Below are 18,279 nucleotides of genomic sequence, written 5' to 3' on the forward strand. Positions count from 1 at the left end.
TGTGTTCTGTTATCACATATATCACATTGATTGATCCACAGGCTCTAGTTTAAATCGAATATCCCCGCAAGGTGCTAGTATAATGGTGCTCTCGTATTGTATCGGAGTCTCGGGCAGCCAGCTGACCTTGTAGCTCCGCAGGAGTCGCACCAATAGAGTTTCTATCTCCAGCTCTGCTATCCTCTTTCCAATGCAGGTGCGAGGACCAAAGCCAAAGGGCAGATACACGAAGGGATTGCGGGATCGGGCCTCCGGACAGGCCTGGACACCATCAGGAGCTGACCCAGACTTTAGCCAGCGTTCCGGCACAAAGTCTGCGCTCTGAGCAAAATACTCGTCGCTGTTTGAGAGCTCCAAGACGCCCATGAGAACGCCAGTGCCGGCAGGAACCTGATATCCAGAGAGCACCAGGTCCTTTGTGGTAATCCGGAAATTTCCAGGTGTTATAGAGGTGATTCGCAGGCCCTCTTTGATGCAAGCCCGTAGATAGGGCATGTTTTTGGTGTTCTCTTCGGTGAGGGAACCCTTTGATTGGGGTAAGATACGAAGTATCTCGCGACGCAGTTGGTCTTGCTTGGAGGGGTTTTTAGCCAGGTGATAAAGGATGGTCAGAGCAGCAGAAGAGGTCTAAGATGAGAGATTTATTAGGTTCTGAAAATAAATTAAATCATTACGTACTTACCGTATCGATGCCAGCCATTAACATGTCCATTACCATCACGACAGCCACCTGTTTGTTGAGTTCCAAGAGCTGCTCCAGGACACATTTGGTATTCCGATCATCCTTCACCTCGAAACGCTTCATGGCAGTCTCTATATAGTTGGTAGTTATCTCAGTGATATTGTCATAGGTTTTGAGGAACTCCTTGAAGCCGGGTGTCTTGTAAAAAGGCCATATCGAGGGTTGTATATCGTACTTGAAGCTATAGTTGAAGAACTCGCCCATGTGTTTGGCCAAACGAGCGGCATTCGGATCTGGGTGATCACTCAGAAGACCCATTCTTGTATTCAGAGCCACAAAACTAATTGATTCAAAGGCCCAGTTTTTCAGCTTCTCATGAAAGTTGGCCTGGAGGGTATGAGTCTCAGGATTCCTTAGGGATTCCAACCTAAATTAAAATGAATAATATTAAGATATATTAACTAGGCATTATAATCTCTTACTTGTCTATAAATTCCTTGGCTATCTGATCGAGTTGGGGAAGACTTTGTCTCACATTCTGCACCTTCATGAGCACGGGGTTCACCTTGTTGCGTATGTCTGCCCATTCCTGACCTTGTCTAAAAGTTGTATTGTTACTCAATAAATATTTAATAATGTTTGGTTAAACTCTTACTCGGAAACAAGACCACCTATACCACCAAAAACATCGGGTCTCTTCACTTTGCGATAATAACTGAAGCTCTCCAGACCTATCCGTATGGGCCATACTCCCTCGTTGCGATAGGTCACCTCAAAGTCCTGGGGGTTATAGGTGAAGACCATATTGGGCTTGCCCATCATGCCGGGAACGCGATATATATCTCCGTACATTTCCCTCATCCGGCGGTTCATTTGTATGAGGTTAGTATTGCGAAGGGCGCCTATATAAAATAAAATATTATAAATATAATATAAAAACCATATTACCAAAAAATCTTATCTTATATTGATAAACTCTGATAGAGTCAGTCGCAATAAAGGTAAGTTATTCGCTGATAAGATACTTTTTTATTTAATGTTAACAAAGAAATGCTTTCGTTTTCTGATATTTATAATCTCAATTGGACAAAATAAAAAATAATGTATAGCTTATCTCTTATCAGTTTATTAGCCATTGTTTCATCTGATATAAACTAACAATACATTATTCTTATACTCACCACCTGGCATAAAGTAGGATATCATTTTAAGACTGCTTGGTGCAGGCATTTCCTTATAAGACTTTGCCTGTGTCCATTTTTCATCGCTGCGAGCACTCAAATTTCCCGCAATTTCCAATTGAGTCTGATAAAAAAAAGAACTATTGTGTGTAAACAAATCTTTGCTCTCTGAAAAAGCTTTCGCTCATTTTTTTGCATTAAATTTCTCACCTGCTGACCAACTATTCCGCCCACTGAGAAAGTCCTAACAAAACACAGCTGATGAAGGCCTGAACTTGGCCCTTGGGCACACTTTGCGGCACTTTTCCACATCGTTGGGTCTTATTAACGTATGCAGTTTCCTATCTAACAGGTTTAAATTTGTATATATTACTGATATATAGTATAAACACTTTTATAATTGGAAAATAACACAAATTAAATGAAGCAGAACGGCGAACAACCGGTTGGGGAAAATGGTAAATGGGAACTGAATCGAGAGATTAAGTTTAGGACCGAAATGTTTTGAGCTTTCTGCTCTTTCTATTTGAAAGCGGTTAGAAATAGCTTTTCATATCATAAAGATATGACGTAGATAGTTCTGTTATGGTAAAATCTTATTAAATACAAGGATTTAATATATATTTAAAAAGATTTGGTGTTAAAAATATAGACTTTAGAATGAAGCGCCTGATCTCTCCTCAGATAAAGAATTATTTACTCTACATTTGCATGGCTTTTTAGTTTAAGTTCAAACCTGTATAAAGCTTTTTACTTGAACATAAATGTATGTAAAATAAATGTAAAATATCCAACTAATTTAAAAACAAATGAAACAAAGTTATAAATGCTAAACTATGAGATACGTTGTATCCATTTCTTTGTGTTTTAAATAAAATGTGAACAAGTCATTTCCGACCCTATAAATCATGTATATTCTTGATCAGTATCAAAATTCGCATCGATTAAGCTAAGTTTCGAAGAAGATAAAATTTTTTGATTTTTTGAAAATTTTTTAAGGGGTTACATCTATAAAATTGTCAAAAATTGACAAAAAATTTAATTCCTTTTAAATTTTAAATTGAGTATGCAGATTTGGTAACGTTGTAAAAACTAACACAGAACAGCTTTCCGAATCGAAATTAATGCATATTTGGCCTTGTTATGGTATTTTAAAAATTAGATTTTCACAAAAAATTATCAAATAAATATATATTGATTTATGTTCCAATATGGGACACATATGATAGTGTTTTTTGTGGATAATCCGTGAATAAGTCATTTCCGACCCTATAACCCATATATATTCTTGATCAGTATAAAAATCTGAATCGATTAGGCTATGTTTGGAAGAATGCATAAATTTTCGATTTTTTTGATAAAAATTTGAATTTTCAAAAATATTAAATTGAGTATGGAGATTTGTTAACCTACTAAAAACTAACATAGAACAGTTTTCCGAATTAAAATTAACGCCTTTTTGGCTAAGCTATGAGATTTTTAAACTTTGATATGTCATAAAAATTGTCATATAAAAATATCTATAAATGTTGGTTTAAAGAAGGCGAATATTTGATGATCGATTTCCGCTATTCGATTATATAATTCAAAGCTTGTTATTATTCCTGTTAAGCTTACTTTTTCATTTTAATTGTACTTATCTTTATAAATTTGTAGCCTATTACTCCCTTAAGTCACACACTGCGTATACTTAATATTAGGGTTTCCACGTTAAGTATACGCCATGTGGAACAGCTTTCCTAATTTTTTGCTGAGTTATGATTAATTTTCAAATTGCAAAATGTAAACAATTTTTAGCTTCCACCCGTTTTGTTTTTAACTCGTATATATAATAACTTTTTGATTTCATTTAAAAACCACCAAAATAAAATACGTTTTAGTTCCGTTTTTCGAATTACATTTATTGTATTGCATGCGTAAAATTTTCCATAGCTTAAAATGTTGATTCTTGTTGGTTTATCTCTTACAATTTGTTGAATTTCTATATGATTTCTTATCGATTTTTGTTGATTTCCATTTTTTTCTTTTATTTTTCGATTTTTGTAATACGTTTTTTTAGTTTGCTTTTGTTTTTTTTTTTTTTGTTTTGTATGTACATTGAAAGTTTGAATAAGTTGCAAGAGTTGGAGTTATCGTTAGAGTTAGAGTTAAAGAAATAGAGAGTTGATTTTTAAGGTACATTATAGTTGTTGAGTTTTGCACGTTCAATTTAAGTAGACAATACATCAATAATATCAATATATCAATATCAATGGAGGATCTAGAGTTGAGTTAAACTTTTGATATGTTTTTGTTTGTTGTTTATGCAATTGGCGTAGTTCGAGTTCGAGTTTGAGTTCGAGGACAAAATGTGACTACAAATTGCTCTTTGAATGTATATTAATATTAATATTAGTATATATATCATTTCGCTTTCTAATATATATATATTTGTTTGGTTACGGTTAATGTACGCTTCGCTTCTGTATAAAAATATAAACAAATTAGAAATGTTCGTTGTCTTTGCTACTGTATATTCATTTTGGTTTCGGTTTTGGTTCGGAATCAAACACAAAGCGTCGATTGATTGCTTTACTTAATAATAAAATAAAAGAGGGACAGAGAAGAAAGAAAATAGGGAAGAATATAAACATTCTGCGGAGGACCTTCAGTCTTGCTTTGAATTTATATATTGCTTTGGTTAGTTACATCCTTTCGTGGTTTTCCATTGAGAGGGATCAGCATTTATAATAAGGATTTTCACACATAGTCTATTTATTTTGTTCGGTTTAGTATTTGAAGCTAGTCAAGTCAAGTTGTGTGCTGAAGATCCCTAAGAACCAAAGTGTGGGAGGTGTGTATCTCTATATACATATATATGCTATATAGTGTGTAAACCGAAATTGGATGGATCGTCGTCTTGGGGAGCGTTAGCCTAAGTTGAGTTCGTCGCACTGAGTTTGAGTTTGAGTTTTGAGTTTGATATGCTTGCGAAATGTTTAAACTTTTAGATAAGTGTGTGTGTATATATACTGGTATTTATCATTACATTTGTTTAGGAATATATATAGAAAATAATCTGGCTTAACAATGCATTAAAAAAATCTATCCTTGATCGAACTTATGGCCTAAAAGTGGGGGGAGTGCACAAAGTATATAATAGTAATTTCTATACCTTTTGGGGGGGCAGTGCAGCTATATTAATTATAATTATATTCAACTAGAGTTTGTCTATGACGATTCCGTGACACATCGCGCCCTACAAACTAGGTCAAAATCAAAGTCATTTACAACGAATTTGATGCTCGACTTAGGGTCTACCTGATACATACTATATAATATATAAAGTGTATATGTGTTATATATATTATTTGCTGACGTTTTGCAGCTGATATGTTTCGATTTCATGGTTGGTTTACTCCGATATGCAACGCTGTAGTTCAATCATAGTCCGTGTATAATGTATATATATTTATGGTATATAGTATAAGTTGATATGCTTAGTTTCCTCCACTCGTCCCTTGACGTGATGATATGCACACATTTAATTCAGCCGACTGTTAGTCTAAATACATTTTTAATTACATCGAAGTGGGTGCACTTCTCCCTCCCATCAGTGTTGCAATCATTTTCAATTTGTCCTATGCTTACTGGCTATAAAATCACATTTAGTTGCTTAATTAATTTTTATTTCCCGCACACTCACTTGCACACACACACACCAGCCCTTTTGGAGGGAGAAACACACACCACACACACACTCGTTTAACATATACATATGTAGAAAAAGGGGGTAAGATATTGCTTTTGCGATATGTATGTATATGTGTGAATGCAGGACACACATTTTCATGGCCTGATGCACACCGAAAATGCTTGTACAGTTTATTTAACTATATTTTCTTTTACTCCTTTTTTCACTCCTCTTTTTATTTGCTCCTTTTTTACTACTTTTTTATTCATTTTTGCTCCTTGTTTTCACTTGATTCTCCCCCCTCTTTCCTGGTTTAAGGGCGGTCCTTCTGTGGCGTTGCGAAAATTGGAATGCAATTTTTCAATACGCGCGCATAATTGAACTGTCAGAGGAGCTGCGAGTTGCAACCAACGAGGCAGAAATATGGCCTCCTCCTCTCCACTCTCGCGCTGCGTTGCACACAAAAGTATGCAAAACGTAAAAGTTGCCTCTATTTTTCCTGCCACATGCTTTTCCTGCCCCTGCAATCCCGCCTCCTCCTTGTAATTAAATCGCCGGACCATTGACCACGAAGAGAGATTTATGGGCCAAGCTTTCCTAGTTCTGGTCCTGATCCTTGTCCGCGTTTTTATTCCTCTGGCCAGCCCAGATCCTCGCCCACCAGCTCGTAGAAGCGCTGATTGTATTCGGCAAAGAACCTCCTTAATCTGGAGACCACCACGGGATCCACATGTGGATGCTTCCTGCCCTTGGTCTCTCGCAGGCAGCGATCTCCGTTGTCATAGCGCAGGCAGTAGAAACCTTTGGTTTCATTGAAGTAAAAGTGCTCGCTCTTCACCCGATGTTCAATGCCTAGGAAATAGAATTATAAAATAGTATAATATTACATTTAAATATTAGTTTTCCCTATTAATTGTCCCCTCAAACTCACCCAAGAATGCCTCGATGCGTTTTAGCTGGGAAACCGGATCCTCGATGAGGCGGTCACCGTTGACCACCAGGAGTTGCTCTCGCGGAAAGACCTCCAGCCAGCGATGCAGGTGGACATGGTACATGGAGATGCTGAGCGGTCGATAAGCCTCGTTAACGGTGCCATTGGGAAATATGGCCAGCTCCTCGAAGGACCTGCAAAGAGGGGGGAGGTGAGAATGAGTTGAGGCTTTAAATCTTGGCCATGGCAAATTGAATTGCCAACAGCTGCAAATGAGCAGCGGGCTACTGCCTCTCCTTCTGGCTCCTCGACCCATGTTAAACAGAGTCCTTGGCTGTCCTGCTCCTTTTTCCACCGCCCTCTGTCAACAAGTGAAACAAGAAAGTTTCGCCATCAGAGACAGGGAGTGGGGAGGCACAGGAAGGAAGGAAGCGAGGCAGGGTGCAGGAAGCCAAGGACAAGAGTCGCATTTTGGGCAACTTTCATTTGCAGTTTGCATTTCATTTGCATGTCAAGCAGGACGAAAAGCGGAGGGTTCAGTTCACTTCACTTACTTGGCTGCCATTTGGGCGGCGCTTGCCATTGGCGACAGAGTCGTCGTGGTCATCGCAGCTCCTCCACTAGCTCCAGCTCCTGCTCCTGCTCCAGCTCCCCTCCTAACCGAGGATGATAATGTCCTGCCTTTGGTCTCCTTGGCTCCTGCCCCACTGCCACCCACGAGGGCATTGTCATAGCTCCGGGCAGACTGCAGTTTGGCATACAGCAACGACTGCGACGACGACATCTTGGCAGCTGCATCACTGGAGGTGGAGGTGGAGATGGAGGTGGCTCCTCCACCGGAACTCTCCCGGGTGCTGGGACTCTGATTCGGGATCGGGGGATCCTTCTCGGCCAGGGGCAGGATGGCGGTGGCCGCATGGCTACGCAGCTGCGTATAATCCGAAATGGCCCGGGTAACCGGCTCCCGGACAATCAGGAGCAGCTTGATGCTGGCGTTCATGGCACGCACTCGTTCCGGGACCTGGAAATTCAAGAATATATTTATATAATTTAATATACCTAAATAATAACAAAACCCCAATCTTAAAGCCCTAAAAGGCACACTTTAACTAAAAACACATAAATTAATTGCATTTCCGCTTTCATAATTAAGCAATTCAAAAATATGTTTGTGTTAACTTTGTTAAATTTCCTCCCCCTCCCTAAAAAGTTAATAGTTTTTTACAACATGATTATATGCAAATAGCTAAAATAACTCTGTGTTAACGATGAAAACTCCAACAATTGCCCAATTTGCATGGCCCAAAGAGATAACTAAAACTGTTGTAATTACATTTGCCATTTCGTTATGAATAACGCAAAATAAATGCTAGTAAAAAGCTAACATTTTCTCTATTAAATTTTTGAGTTGAGCTTCGAATGTTATGCCAGGAAATTAAACGGAATTTCCACTCGTATTTTGTTTGTATTAAATTCTAGAAAAATGTATGTGCTTCTTTATTTTCAGGAAATCAAAATGCATTTTTTATTATATAAAAATAGTAAGCAATGCGGCAAAATGTTTTATATTTCATGTAGTTGATTTAATGACGAATGTTTTTGGGAAAAAAGGAGATGAAAAGTTTACATGGAATAGCCTACAAATTAGCTTCAATTTTTCACGAAATTAAAAGGCATTTTCTATATAAATAAAAACCAGGTTAGAAATGCAAAAGTTCATTAAATTTTAATGACAATTTTGTGCAGTTTTCCTGGAAATGTTTTGCCAAAAACTGTACAGTTTCCTCTTCCAGAAAAAGAGATACATTGCCCTACATTATTTCATGGAATTTAATATACATTTTCGTCAATGGTTCTCAGTTAAAAGAAAGTTGTTATAGAGCAACCATGCAGACATACATTTGTTGGCCAAAAAGAAAATATTTTGCTGCCATTTATAAAACTATTTTGTATGATTTTCCGAAGGTTTTCTGGAATCCTTTTTAAGGTGCCACCACTCTCAGTATCGGCTGCTGGTCTCAGGGGGCCTTTCCAATTAATGAATTTATGCTAGAACCCCCCTGACAATCGATAATAATTGCAAAGCCTGGGATACTGTTTAAGGTAGGAGGAGGAGCCAGAGGAGGAGGAGGAGCTGGCTGCCTTTTGTTGGCTTTAATTTTGCTGCCACACTCCATGATCTTCGCCCTCCCTCCTGCTGCTGCACTTCCGCAGCAAGTGTGCTGTGAACAATTTAATTAAGCCGGAAAATATTGCCGCACAATGTTGGCAGAAGGACACAGGAGGCGATGGCAGGAGATGGACGGAGCTGGCACACCGGAACCGGAGGAGCCTCCACCGGGGTCCTTGAATTCGCCACGTTGTATAAATATAGCCTTGCAAATGGGCGAAACGAGCCGGGTAAATAAACTTAATCAATTTCAATAAGGCCGCTGCCGTGCAACAAGTTCAAAAGTTTTTCCCTCCACTAAGTAGATACATTATATATATATATATATATATATATTATATCTTTTTTGTTTCATGTCCTGCGACATAGCTTCCCTTGAGTACTCAAGCGTTTCGGAATTATTCACGTTGATGAACCATTTTCAGTTTGAGTTTGGCCCCCGGGAATATGCATTTCGCTGAATCTTTAATGCGGCCAAAATGCATTTGGTAACAGGATAGGGAGATGAGGAGACTCTGTCATATCAGAGAATCCTGGGGAATCGAGGGAAATCGGGGGAAACCGGGTTTAGGCCAAAGTACGCCATGGGGAGTTGCATTATTTAAACGCGGAATATGGGAGACTGGATAATGAGGAGCAGCATTAGCTGCTGCAGCTCTCTCAGCTGACTCAATAAATATTAATAAAGTCACTAATGAAGATTTATCTACGTCAAAGCTTTTGCCTTGGCTTTTGGGGGGCTCTTCTCTCTATTCAATCTCCCTCGAAAACTAGGGACAAATTGAAACGCCGTGTGTGCGCATCAAGTGCCGAAAGCGAGGCAGTTAAAATTGAAATGAAACTGCATGAAATATGGCCCTGTCAGGAGGGATGCTAACCAGGTTTTCCACTCCACCCACTTTTCCCTGACACATGCAACTTCCGGCTCGCAGCGAAATTGCATCAGGCCGAAAAACCCAATTTTGTGACACTCTGCGGCCAACAACAAAAACAACACCAACTGGAACAGGAAAATAAACAATATAGTAAAAAGAATGGTTCGGGGAGAGGGAGTAGAGACTATAAGGTACCTCGTAATCTGCTTTTTTATTAGGAACGAAAAATAATAATTTTAATTATTTCTTCTCTCATTGCAAAGTTATCAATGCGTTTTTCTATAGCTGAAGAACTTTATTTAACTTGACATTTTGAAAGTAACATTGAAAGCAAGTAATCGAAATGAATTGGAATTAATTCTTTTAAATCTTTATAGCATACTTTACCGTACACATATATACCTCCTCTCCACACGGTTACACGGTACTCAAAAATAAAACCTGTCCCGAAAAGCCATTCTCAGTTGGGTGTTAGACGTTGCCGTTTGGCAAATGAATTTGCAAACATTTCCGCCATGGCTCCGACATGGACACGGAAATTGGCTGGGACATGGCCAGCGTTTCGGTTTAATTTGATAGATGGGCAAGGACGAGGGACGAGTGTGTTGGTACGAGAACCAGGACCAGCAGTCGACACAGTCAATGCCGGGCAGACAGTTAATTAATAATTACGGTCAGGCCGAGAGAAAGCCAATCCTAATTGCCAATTAGAGATCAAAGCGCAGGCCGGAAAAGGAATCCGAACCCGAACCCGAAACCAAACATAAAAAAATAAGGAAAAACTAAAGGCTGGACTCACCTCTGGCGATACAAAGTAGCTGGGACTCTTCTCGATGGTTATCTGTCCGCGGAAGGAGTGCGGCATCTTCTTGCGATACCACTCCAGACCCTTCAGGTAGTTCTCGTCCCGGTCGAAGAAGTGCACCTCGCCGCCGGCCTTCTGGATCCTTGGGTGCAGGTAGAGCATCTCCAGCAGCGCCCGAGTTCCACATTTTCGCACTCCAATTATGAGGGCCTGTGTCCGGCCGGAAATCAAACCAAATGAGTGTTAAACATTGAAATTGTAGCAATTAGTTAAGGCAAGTTACACATAAACATGTATGTATATTAAATACTTCGGTATATAGTATATAGTATCTAAGAGATAAGTGAGAAATTGTTAAATAAACCAATACACAACTAAGGTAATAATATATGACTTAAGATAATTATGGTAAGAATATTGAGGTATTCATTTGGTAAATAAATGATATTAGATATGTCCTGCAATTTGCATTTTTTACCCTTTACAACTTAATTCATTTCCCCAAGTTTGTCCAGACTTACCTGTGGCAGCCGCCGACTCGTTTTGGGAAAGTGCACACGACTCGAGGGAAAGACCATGGGATGGCTTAGTTGATTGGAACTGGGCACTGGCTTCACAAACACCGGCAGATGGTTAGAGCTACCTCCCGCGCTGGCAGACGAGGAGTAGGATCCGGAGGAGCCAGAGTATCCTGATGATGATGATGATGGAGGCAAAGGAGGAGGACGAGGAGGAGGAGGAGCCCAAAGCCGAGGCCGATGCAGAGGCGGCCAGGGAGAGGCGATGCCTCTCGTGGACAGCCTGGGCAGCCTGTATATTGTACACGGCACTATCGTACAGGACATGGAAGGTGAGGAACAGCGATATCAACATGACCGTAAGGAAGACAACGGCCAATTTGGGACGGGACACGCCCACCACCAGGATGCAGTCGGTGGGCGAGGCATCGGGACCAGCCGGTCGCATGGCCGATTTCGGTAGCCATCTAATTAATTCGAGAGAAAAATAGGAAGGAAAAAGAGAGAAAGAAGAGAGTTTATCGATTAGTTTGAGGTTTCGTTTATGGGTTCAGGTTTCGGGTTTTGGTGGCTCTTCTTACTAAGCTCCTGCTTCCGTTTCGGCTAATTAGATTGCCATTCCAACTGTGCTGAGTAATTAACGTTGTGCTGCCAGCGAAATTAGCAAGACGACACTCTCTGCCTCTCTGTCCTGTCCTGGCAAAGCCACCTGCTCCACCTTCCTCCTCATCCTGCTCCTCGTCCGGCGGCGCTTAAGCGAATTCCATTATAAACGTTTCCGCTTAGACCGCAGCAAACACTGCCAGCATTATTATGAGCACCACATTGCAGCTCCGCAGCGCACACTAGGCGTATACGTAACGTGGCCTAATGGATGACTTCATTTGCAGCATGCCACAGGAGGCACATAGAGGGAGGAGAGAGAGAGAGCTAGGTGACAGAAGGAGCTGCTCCTGCTGCTCCTGCTGCTGCGACTAAGTGCATTTTCATATACAAAGGTGACATGGCAGGACATGGCAACTGGTGGCTTTCCCCCACTTAAATTTCCCATCCTGGTGGAAACCACCCGAAACCCACTTGGACGAACGATGTTCGCATGCGACACCTCGTTAAAAGTAACGACGACACACTGTTCCCGGTCTGGAGACCCGCGAGGAGTCGCGTCGAGTCGAGTCGAGGCACTTCACTCGACGGCACCGTTTGTGGCAGTGCCCGGTGCAACCTCAGACCAAGAATCCAACCGACTTCCTGCCCTTCGTTGTGCCCACTTGCCACCTTCCACCTGCCACCTGCCACCGTCCACCGCCTTTCCGCCAGTTGTCGACACGCTTTAAGTTCTTTTTATATTCCCAGCGTTGTTTCCTTTTATTTTTTCTTAACCCGTTTTTGGCCCGCAGCTGCAGTAATAACACTGAGGAAAATGTAGAAAATTCATCCAAAAATATTCAATTGTAACAAGACTTTAAAGTCAAAAGCTTAGGTCTTTAAGAATCTGTCAATAAAATGCTTAAAAATTGTAATGTCTTTACAACAAACTCTTTTTAAATTCTCCATTAATAATTTCTTATTAATAAATTTTTTGTTTTTCAAAGTGCACTTGGCTGGGCTGCGACTGGCCTCGTTTCGTGTGCCCCTAAAGGCGGCGGGTCGGCACTTGACTGCGATCTGCATAAACGCAGTGCCACCCTTAGGAGTCGCCTCCTGGAGACCATCCCCTGCCCCCATCCCCTGTTAGCCTACAAATGTCACACACTTTCTGGGTTGCCTGACTGGCTGGTAGCTCCTTTAAGCCAAAATCCCCGTCGAGCGCAAAGCTTTAAAGACAGGCTCAGGAGCTCTAATCCTGACAAAACTGGAATAAGTTTCCTTTTGCCCGGCGCTAAGCATTTGAAACGCTTCATTTGTCCCTGTCGCCGGGCTTTCGTTATCCTGCTCCCTTCTCCACCCAGGATAAATATTTATAATTTTCTGATTCATTTTCCCTCCTCCTCAATCCCCTCCTAGCTGGGCTCAATTCAGCTTTTGCTGTGCAGCAGCGGAGAAAATCGAATCAAGCAAATGTTGTCCCGTTAAAGTTAATGCAATTTTCATTTGCGTTGTTAAAATGTAAATTTTATTAAACCAACCAGACGTGCTGGCTATCTGCTGGCAGGATTCACAGGATTGCCAGGATTCCCAGGAGATAGAGAGAGGGAGAGATGAGCAGCTATGGCTTGACCTTTTTGAGGTTGGCAAAGGGTATGGCAAGAGGGGTATTACTTTGGGGCATTACTTTGGACCGCTCTCTATAATTTTAAAAAGAAGTAACAGGAGAGGAAAATCAGGACAACCTGTACGCCTAAGTAATACTTTATATCCCACAAAGTTCTCTGAAAAATGTTATAATTTCTACTTAAATATACCCTTTTTTAGAGGGTATTCCTTTGGTCTATGCTTCTGTACTTTAACAACCTGACCTGCCCTGTTGGCCTCCTTATCGGCTACGTGTGCTAAAGGGACCCCTTGGCAGGACCTGAATGATTTGTGGGCCTATACTCACAGGATATCCAGCGGCAATTTGACGGAGCAATCGCGCAGTGTCGCCTGATGTGGCTGCTGTCTCTGGTGGTATTGCTGAGGATTGCTGTTGCTGTTGCTGTTGCTGCTGTTGGTGTTGCTGCTGTTGCTGTTGCTGTGGGCAACATTGGTGTGGCCACCGATGGTGTTGCTGGTGGTGGAGTGGCTGGTGCTCCCATTGCTGCTATAGTGCTGGTGGTAGTGATGATGCGGATGCTGCAGCAGTTGCTGGTACTCCTGGTGCTGCTGCTGGTGCTGCAGATGTTGCTGATGTTGCAGGGACTGTTGGTGTTGCTGTTGCACATTGCCATGGCTGCTGCTGCTGCCGCTGCTGTTGCTACCCGCACGTCTTTTGGCGGCAGTCATCGAAGGAGGCGAAGGAGGAGCGTTGCTCAATGGGGCCCAAACGATTGCCGCTGCCGCTGTTGGCCGTTGCAGCAGCTAATTGGCCAATGGACGTGGCCCAGCAGCTGCAGCTGCATGGATGGTGGATTTATGGGCCACCTCAATGCCGTCGGGCACTGCCCTTTTGGTTGCCAGTGAGCCTTTCTTGTTTTTCTGTTTCAAGCTTTAATTAAATTCCCGGGAATAAAGGAATCTTTAGCTATTTTGTTGGCAAGAGGTATTCCACGTTGGTGATTCAGCTTCAGCTTCGCCGTTCACCGTTGACTGAACGACATATTGTGCCTCATTTCCGCATGGGCCAACAAAGCGGAAGCACTTTGCAGTAACATCATCATCATCATCATCATCATCATCGTGATGAACAGGATTTGACCTTATTGTTGGTCGGTAATTAGATTTGTTGCTGCTCCTTGGCTCCTAGGGCTTGGCTTTTGTTAATGTTGCTCCTGCTGCTGCAGCTGCTGCCATGGCCATTGCTATTGTTTTCCGAATTCGACTTTCAATCCACTGAAAAGTGAACAAAATCAACAAAGTAATCAACTTCTAGAACTGTCAAGGCTGTATCAAATAAATGCGCATAAGAAATACTTGTTCCACATAAAACTAGTCATTCAATATGTTAATAGAATACATCACATTAAATAAATACTAAATTAACCAAACTAACCAATAGATATTATTGGTTTACACGAGGGATGTACGTCGAGTATACGCATTATGTAAAATGAATAATAAAATAAAATACAGTAAATAACATTAAGTTGCTAGCAATTAAAATTCAAAACAAATTCGTAAGAATTTAATTGGAAATTAATCCAATAGATTTGCATATAAACATTATATGGAAACTATTTGAAATTTTGTTATATCAAATTTACATAGAATATATAAATAAATATAGATATAATCGATTCTTGATCCTATACTTTAATTCCCCCAAAATCGAATCAAAACTCCAACACTTTTAGCATAAAATAAAATCCACTTAACTTTTAAACAAGGGATTAAATAAAACACCGGAAAAGTGGAAATTTAAATATTCCTAATGGAAATTCAAATCGATAGAACTCAGGGCACAAGGCTTGGGAAACGAAGCTTAATGTAGCATTGAAAATAGACCAAATAGTGGAATCTATGTTTTTGAAGTACACTAATCAAAATAATTAAGGAAAAGTGTCCATAAATTTAAAGGCAACTAACCATAACTACAATTTTGTAAGGTTAATTTTTATATTATTTTCAGTAAACTATAATAACCTTTGGATTATTTTTTAATGTTGAATTTCTGAATCGATTTTAGGTAAACAATTGTGTGAGTGTAGTCACATATTAATGAAGTATATGGTTTGGTATATAAAGAGGTGAATGTGTCTCACAATTTCCACAGTGGGGATTTACACATTTGCGCCACCATGATATCGACTCTTTTGGAGGTCCTTCGGAGGGGTCCGAAAGGTAAAGTGAAGGCTGTTTGCTCTTCAGATAATTGTAGTAATTAATTTTGCATTTTTTCCACAGATCCCGTATATTTGCCTCTGTTAAGTTCACCTTTACCAGCAGTAATCATTATTCTAATTTATTTGCTGGTCGTTTTCAAAATCGGACCAGACTTTATGGAGTGCCGCAAGCCCTTTAATGTCAAAAGTGCCATGTTGAAATATAACATTGTTCAGATCACAATGAATGCGATACTATTTGCACTGGTAATGTATATATATTATAGATACAGATCAGAGTAAAAAACCCCTTTAACTTCACTTAGGGTTGCTACTATTTGGTTGTGAAAAATTACTTTGACATTCGGTGCATGGAGATATCCCTGGATGATCCGATTAAGTATGTCGATCGGGTGTTGACATATGTCTACTTCTTGAACAAAGTGCTAGACCTGTGCGATACCGTGTTCTTTGTCCTGAGGAAGAGCTACAACCAGGTCACCGTGCTCCATGTGTACCATCATGCCCTGATGGTCATAGCTGTTCCGACGACATACTATTTATATGGAAGCAGCGGGCCCTACGCCCTGATGGGGTACATCAACTCCTTGGTGCATGTGGTCATGTATAGTTACTACTTTGCCGCTGCCCTGTACCCGAGTGTTAGGGATAAGCTCTGGCTGAAGAAATCCATCACCACGATGCAGATTGTGCAGTTTGTGATCTGTTTATTGCATGCATCGCTCGTTTGGAGTCTGAACAAGAGTTGCTCCATCCCCGGGATAATGCACTTCGCTGAGATCGCCGTTGCCATCTCCATGATCGCGATGTTTGGGAACTTTTACTATCAAACCTATATTAGAGTCAAGAGCAGAAAAACGAACTGAGCATTAGCAATTGAGTCGAAATTAAATCGAGTGACTCTCTCTCTCGCTCTCTATCTGTGTGTGGCAAATAAATGTGGGACTGTAGTTCAAAAACTTGAATAATACATTATTTGATTTAATTAGGTTAATAAAGCTGGCTGGAATGTCTTGGAGGGAGCTTAAAAACAGTCGCTAAGCGCTCCTCAGACCACAAGCAACAATCAGAACGATGGAAGCGTTTTTCCAGAGTGTTCTTCCACAGGCAGGTGCGACCCCTGCCACAAATACATTATACTGACTGACATATAGAGACTCTAACCACTCCCCAGATCCCAATCCCATTGTGCTGGCCGGTTCACCATGGCCCATTCTCACCATATTGGCGCTCTATCTGGTGTTTGTGCTGAAGCTGGGCAGGATCTTCATGGAACACCGCAAGCCCTACGACCTGAGGCGAGTGCTGATGGTCTACAACCTATTCCAAATCGCCTACAATGGCCTCTACTTTGGCGGAGTGAGTCTACGGAGCCATTTAGATGTGGTTTTAACAATATTTTTCCCATCTTAGATCGTCTACTATCTGTTCTACAAACAAATCTGCAATCTGCGCTGCCTGGAGACCTTTCCGCAGGGCCATGAGCACAAGCAGGTGGAGCGGGTCTTCCATGCAGCCTATTTAATCAACAAGGTGATCGACCTGATGGACACGGTATTCTTTATCCTGCGGAAGAGCTACAAGCAGGTCACCTTCCTGCACATATACCACCACGTCCTGGTGGTCTTCGCGGGCTTTGCCCTGACCAGGACCTACGGCACTGGGGGTCACCTCAACATCCTTGCGCTGCTCAACACCATGGTGCACGTGATGATGTACTTCTACTACTTCCTCTCATCGCAGTATCCCTCCATCAAGGGTAACATCTGGTGGAAGAAGTACATCACCTTGGCGCAGTTGTTCCAATTCACCCTGATCCTGGGATACGGGATCTATGTGCTATTTTTCTCACCCAACTGTGGCGTCCCCGTTGGCCTCATCTACGTGACGATGCTGCAGAGCGTCATCTTTATCTATCTCTTTGCAACATTCTATTTCCACACCTACTTGCGTCCGGCCAAGTCTCCTATAAATAATCGAAAGTCTGAGGTGAAGCAGTCGTAGGTCCACAATAGAGCCCCGGATATATGTATATATATATGCATTTACATATCCAATGAGTTCTGCTAGAATAATCGCTATGACGTCTGGTTCTGAAAGTGACTTCTTATAGGTCACTTTGAACTAATGATAATTAACACATAGTGTTTTGGTCCTAAGAAGTTTTTAATGCAACTCTTTAAATCAATTGTAATGTTCCTTATTTTGGGTTACAAATAAAATTAACAAAATTGAAAAATTTCATGACATTTCTTAACAAACTTTGTTGACTTTTATACAGTATTATATTATTATATTTTTAACAACAAAGGTATAAAGGTATTCAACTAAGTATCTGCATAATATAAATATTTCAAAGAAAGTTGTTTTATTTCTACCTTAAAAAAATACTTCAAAAAAGTATATATATATATCCCTGTTAATATAAGAAAACACGCTTATTTAGATTTAGCATTAATGAATAATAAGTTTTCTCTAACAATGTATAATATTATACAATTAAATAAATCGCATAACAAGAATTGGATAATGGGATCATTAAGGTTTTTAACAAAAATTTCCAGAGACTACAAAATGCATTCAACATAAGACCGAAAACGTAAGAATTGGTTTATAGTTTATACCGTAAAGATATAAGAAATACAAGAAAGCATTATAAGAGAACCGATTTCTAGTCCATCCATATGGATGAGGCAAAAAACTGTGAACTGTCTCTGTAAGCTTACAATGTGAAATTCCGATGGCATTAAGTAAACAGCGCCTGGCGAAAGAAGACATTTTATAGAAATAAGTGTTGCTCTAAAAAATCAATGGTGATAATATAATGGAAAAAAGTTTATAAAATAGGGGAGAGAATACACCTTAAGTTTTTGGTAGAAAATCCTATAAAATCTACTCAAAGAACACCTCAACACCTTTTCCCTAATTTGATATACTCCCAAAGAGATACAATCTTTTTCTCTCTATCTTTCGTTAATCCTCGGCTCGAAATATCCTTGGAACACAGGACATCACACAAAGATGCG

At 40.6% G+C, this 18,279-nt stretch overlaps 4 protein-coding genes across 5 annotated transcripts in view; 2 read left to right on the forward strand and 2 right to left on the reverse strand.

The window, feature by feature from the left end:
* Positions 1 to 2,337, reverse strand: Cyp12b2 (Cytochrome P450 12b2). The gene is made up of 6 exons (XM_020945596.2): positions 2,074 to 2,337; positions 1,864 to 1,987; positions 1,338 to 1,584; positions 1,165 to 1,281; positions 683 to 1,109; positions 1 to 627 (listed from the first exon to the last, which is right to left on the reverse strand). The coding sequence occupies exons 1-6, from the start codon at positions 2,173 to 2,175 to the stop codon at positions 22 to 24; spliced, it is 1,623 nt and encodes a 540-aa protein (XP_020801255.2). The 5' UTR covers positions 2,176 to 2,337; the 3' UTR covers positions 1 to 21.
* A 1,406-nt stretch (positions 2,338 to 3,743) lies between these two features.
* Hs3st-A (Heparan sulfate 3-O sulfotransferase-A) overlaps positions 3,744 to 18,279 on the reverse strand; it is a 44,910-nt gene continuing 30,374 nt past the window's right edge. Inside the window, 7 exon segments of the mRNA XM_020945574.2 lie at positions 3,744 to 6,388; positions 6,468 to 6,661; positions 7,022 to 7,488; positions 10,312 to 10,527; positions 10,839 to 11,030; positions 11,032 to 11,302; positions 13,375 to 14,303. Of these exon segments, the coding sequence (XP_020801233.2) occupies positions 6,165 to 6,388; positions 6,468 to 6,661; positions 7,022 to 7,488; positions 10,312 to 10,527; positions 10,839 to 11,030; positions 11,032 to 11,302; positions 13,375 to 13,757 (1,947 nt within the window). The 5' untranslated portion in view covers positions 13,758 to 14,303 and the 3' untranslated portion in view covers positions 3,744 to 6,164.
* Positions 15,186 to 16,210, forward strand: LOC110178467 (very long chain fatty acid elongase F). Its single transcript, XM_020945607.2, has 3 exons — positions 15,186 to 15,251; positions 15,315 to 15,499; positions 15,559 to 16,210. Exons 1-3 carry the CDS (start codon positions 15,209 to 15,211, stop codon positions 16,117 to 16,119), a joined length of 789 nt encoding a protein of 262 aa, XP_020801266.2. The 5' UTR covers positions 15,186 to 15,208; the 3' UTR covers positions 16,120 to 16,210.
* On the forward strand, positions 16,257 to 17,492 carry LOC110178444 (very long chain fatty acid elongase F). Of its 2 annotated transcripts, none has more exons than XM_020945578.2 (3): positions 16,257 to 16,364; positions 16,428 to 16,612; positions 16,667 to 17,492. In XM_020945578.2, the coding sequence occupies exons 1-3, from the start codon at positions 16,328 to 16,330 to the stop codon at positions 17,255 to 17,257; spliced, it is 813 nt and encodes a 270-aa protein (XP_020801237.2). In that variant the 5' UTR covers positions 16,257 to 16,327; the 3' UTR covers positions 17,258 to 17,492. The 2 variants fall into 2 exon arrangements, with proteins under 2 accessions (XP_020801237.2, XP_086693906.1); XM_086837780.1 differs by having other exon boundaries at positions 16,288 to 16,360; positions 16,408 to 16,612.

Source organism: Drosophila serrata, unplaced genomic scaffold (assembly GCF_035046125.1).
Source record: "Drosophila serrata isolate PLE 108 unplaced genomic scaffold, ASM3504612v1 contig_334, whole genome shotgun sequence".
In the NCBI taxonomy this organism is placed as follows: Eukaryota; Metazoa; Arthropoda; class Insecta; order Diptera; family Drosophilidae; genus Drosophila; species Drosophila serrata.